Here is a 1,786-nt window from a genome sequence, read left to right on the forward strand (position 1 = left end):
TGGGCTCCTGCGATCCTTCTGCCTCAGCCTTCCGAGTAGCCGGAATTACAGGCATGCGCTACCACGCCCGGCTGATTTTTTGATGTATTGTAGAGATGAGGTCTCGCTGCCCAGGCGGGTCTCGAACCCGCAGGCTCAGGCAATCCACTCACCTCAGCCCCCAGATTTTTCTTAACACACTAAGGCCTCCTCCGTCCCCTCTCGCTGAGCTGCCATGCGTCCCCAGCCAGTGCCAGGCTCCCATGCCTTCAGGCTGTCCCTCGCCAACCCAGCCCGGGCTTCTCACCCCTGACCCTGTGGCAGCTTGTTCCAGCCACCCCCTTGCCAGGCTAAGCTCAGAGCCAGCTAACTCCCTCTGTCTTCAGCCCCTGCCCATCTCCTTTTCCTCTCTTCCCAGGGGACAATCTCGACACTTATGAGGCCTTTCTCCCCAGGCTTCAGCCTAGTCTCTCAATCCTCACAGACTGCTTTGGCTCGAAGGACCCTCATATATACAAGAGAAAATGGAGGCCCAGAGAAAGGAAGGGACTTGGTCATGTCACACAGCGAACAGAGGCTGAGATGGGACCAGACCTTCCTCCCTTGCCTCTCCCCCAGGCTGTTGCACTGCCAAGAGGTGGCTTCTTTTATCCAGGCAGACCTTGGCTGAAACCAAAACAGCCTGTGGCTGCACAGCTGGGGGCGCTTTCCCTGGCACATCCACTTCTGCGCAGTCTCCCACGGGGCTCTCCTTCTCTAGGGATGCCCTGGGATGCCCGCCACCCGGGACAGGGAAGGCAAGCCAGGGGCAGCCTGGACTGGGGTCTGGGTCCAGGAGCGTCCCTACAGCAGGGCCGGGCCTTGGAGAGGGCGGAAGAGAAGCGCAGGGCGGCAGCAAGGCGGAGTCGGCCAGGAGGCTCCTGAGCCGCGGGGAGGAGACGGCAGCGTGGGGAGGCAGAGGCGGAGAGGCAGGCCGTGGAGGGGAGGGTCCGGCAGCAGGAAAAAAGGAACCAGGAGCACAGGCCTCACGGGGGAGGCCCACTGGAGGGGCTGAGGAGGTAGACCCGCAGCCGCTAGCTCCAGAAGTCCCGGGGGGACCCCCTTCTGGGCCACCCCCAGCAAGACGCTGGACACGCGCTCCGGCATCCCTCCGCCCAAGGTACCAGAGGACCAGCCGAGGGTTCTCTCCCCGTGCCCCCACACTCAGACGCGGAGTCCAGGCCCCAGTGGTCGGGAAGGGGCAGCTGGCTTCAGGGAGGGGAGGCGACTTGCCCAAGGTCCCAGGCTAGCTGACGGCAGCCACCAACACTGAGCCACAGACTCCCCGGTCCCTGCTCTGCTCTGCGCTGCCCGCTGCCACATCTGCTATCCACCCGGCCCTCGGGGAGGGGCCTCGACGGCAGTGGGACCCCAGGGCCATTACTTGAAGCAGAAGGAAGGCTTCCACACCTGAGCCTCGATCCCGGCGTTCCGGGTGGAGAAGGAGGGCCTGGGTGCCTGCTTGGCTCGGGGAGACCACGCCCTGGAGGGGGACACCGGGGAGATGTCGCTGCCATAGGGGGGGCTCACGGCCGCGGGCTGCAGGCCATCCTGGCAGGGGGAGGCGTAGAGGCTCGGCGAGGAGCGTGAGGCCCGGGGCAGGGCCGGGGACGGCGGGAGACCTGCCTTGGGCAGGCTGGGCGCCAGGTCGAGGGAGCGGGGCTTGGCGGGCGAGGCGGCTCGGGGCGAGGCCTGCGTGGGCTCCTTGACGGGCGAGAGCACGAAGAGCGAGGGCCGCAGCTGGAACGGGGGCTTGGTGGGCTCCGGG

General features: G+C 66.1%; 1 protein-coding gene across 1 annotated transcript in view; it reads right to left on the bottom strand.

The window, feature by feature from the left end:
* Positions 1-88: 88 nt before the first annotated feature.
* SYNPO (synaptopodin) overlaps positions 89-1,786 on the bottom strand; it is a 31,060-nt gene continuing 29,362 nt past the window's right edge. Inside the window, exon 3 of the mRNA XM_021715344.1 lies at positions 89-1,779. Within this exon, the coding sequence (XP_021571019.1) occupies positions 1,399-1,779 (381 nt within the window). The 3' untranslated portion in view covers positions 89-1,398. The remainder of the gene's footprint in view (positions 1,780-1,786) is intronic.

This window comes from Carlito syrichta, unplaced genomic scaffold (assembly GCF_000164805.1).
Source record: "Carlito syrichta isolate Samal-C Ts95f unplaced genomic scaffold, Tarsius_syrichta-2.0.1 Scaffold307020, whole genome shotgun sequence".
In the NCBI taxonomy this organism is placed as follows: Eukaryota; Metazoa; Chordata; class Mammalia; order Primates; family Tarsiidae; genus Carlito; species Carlito syrichta.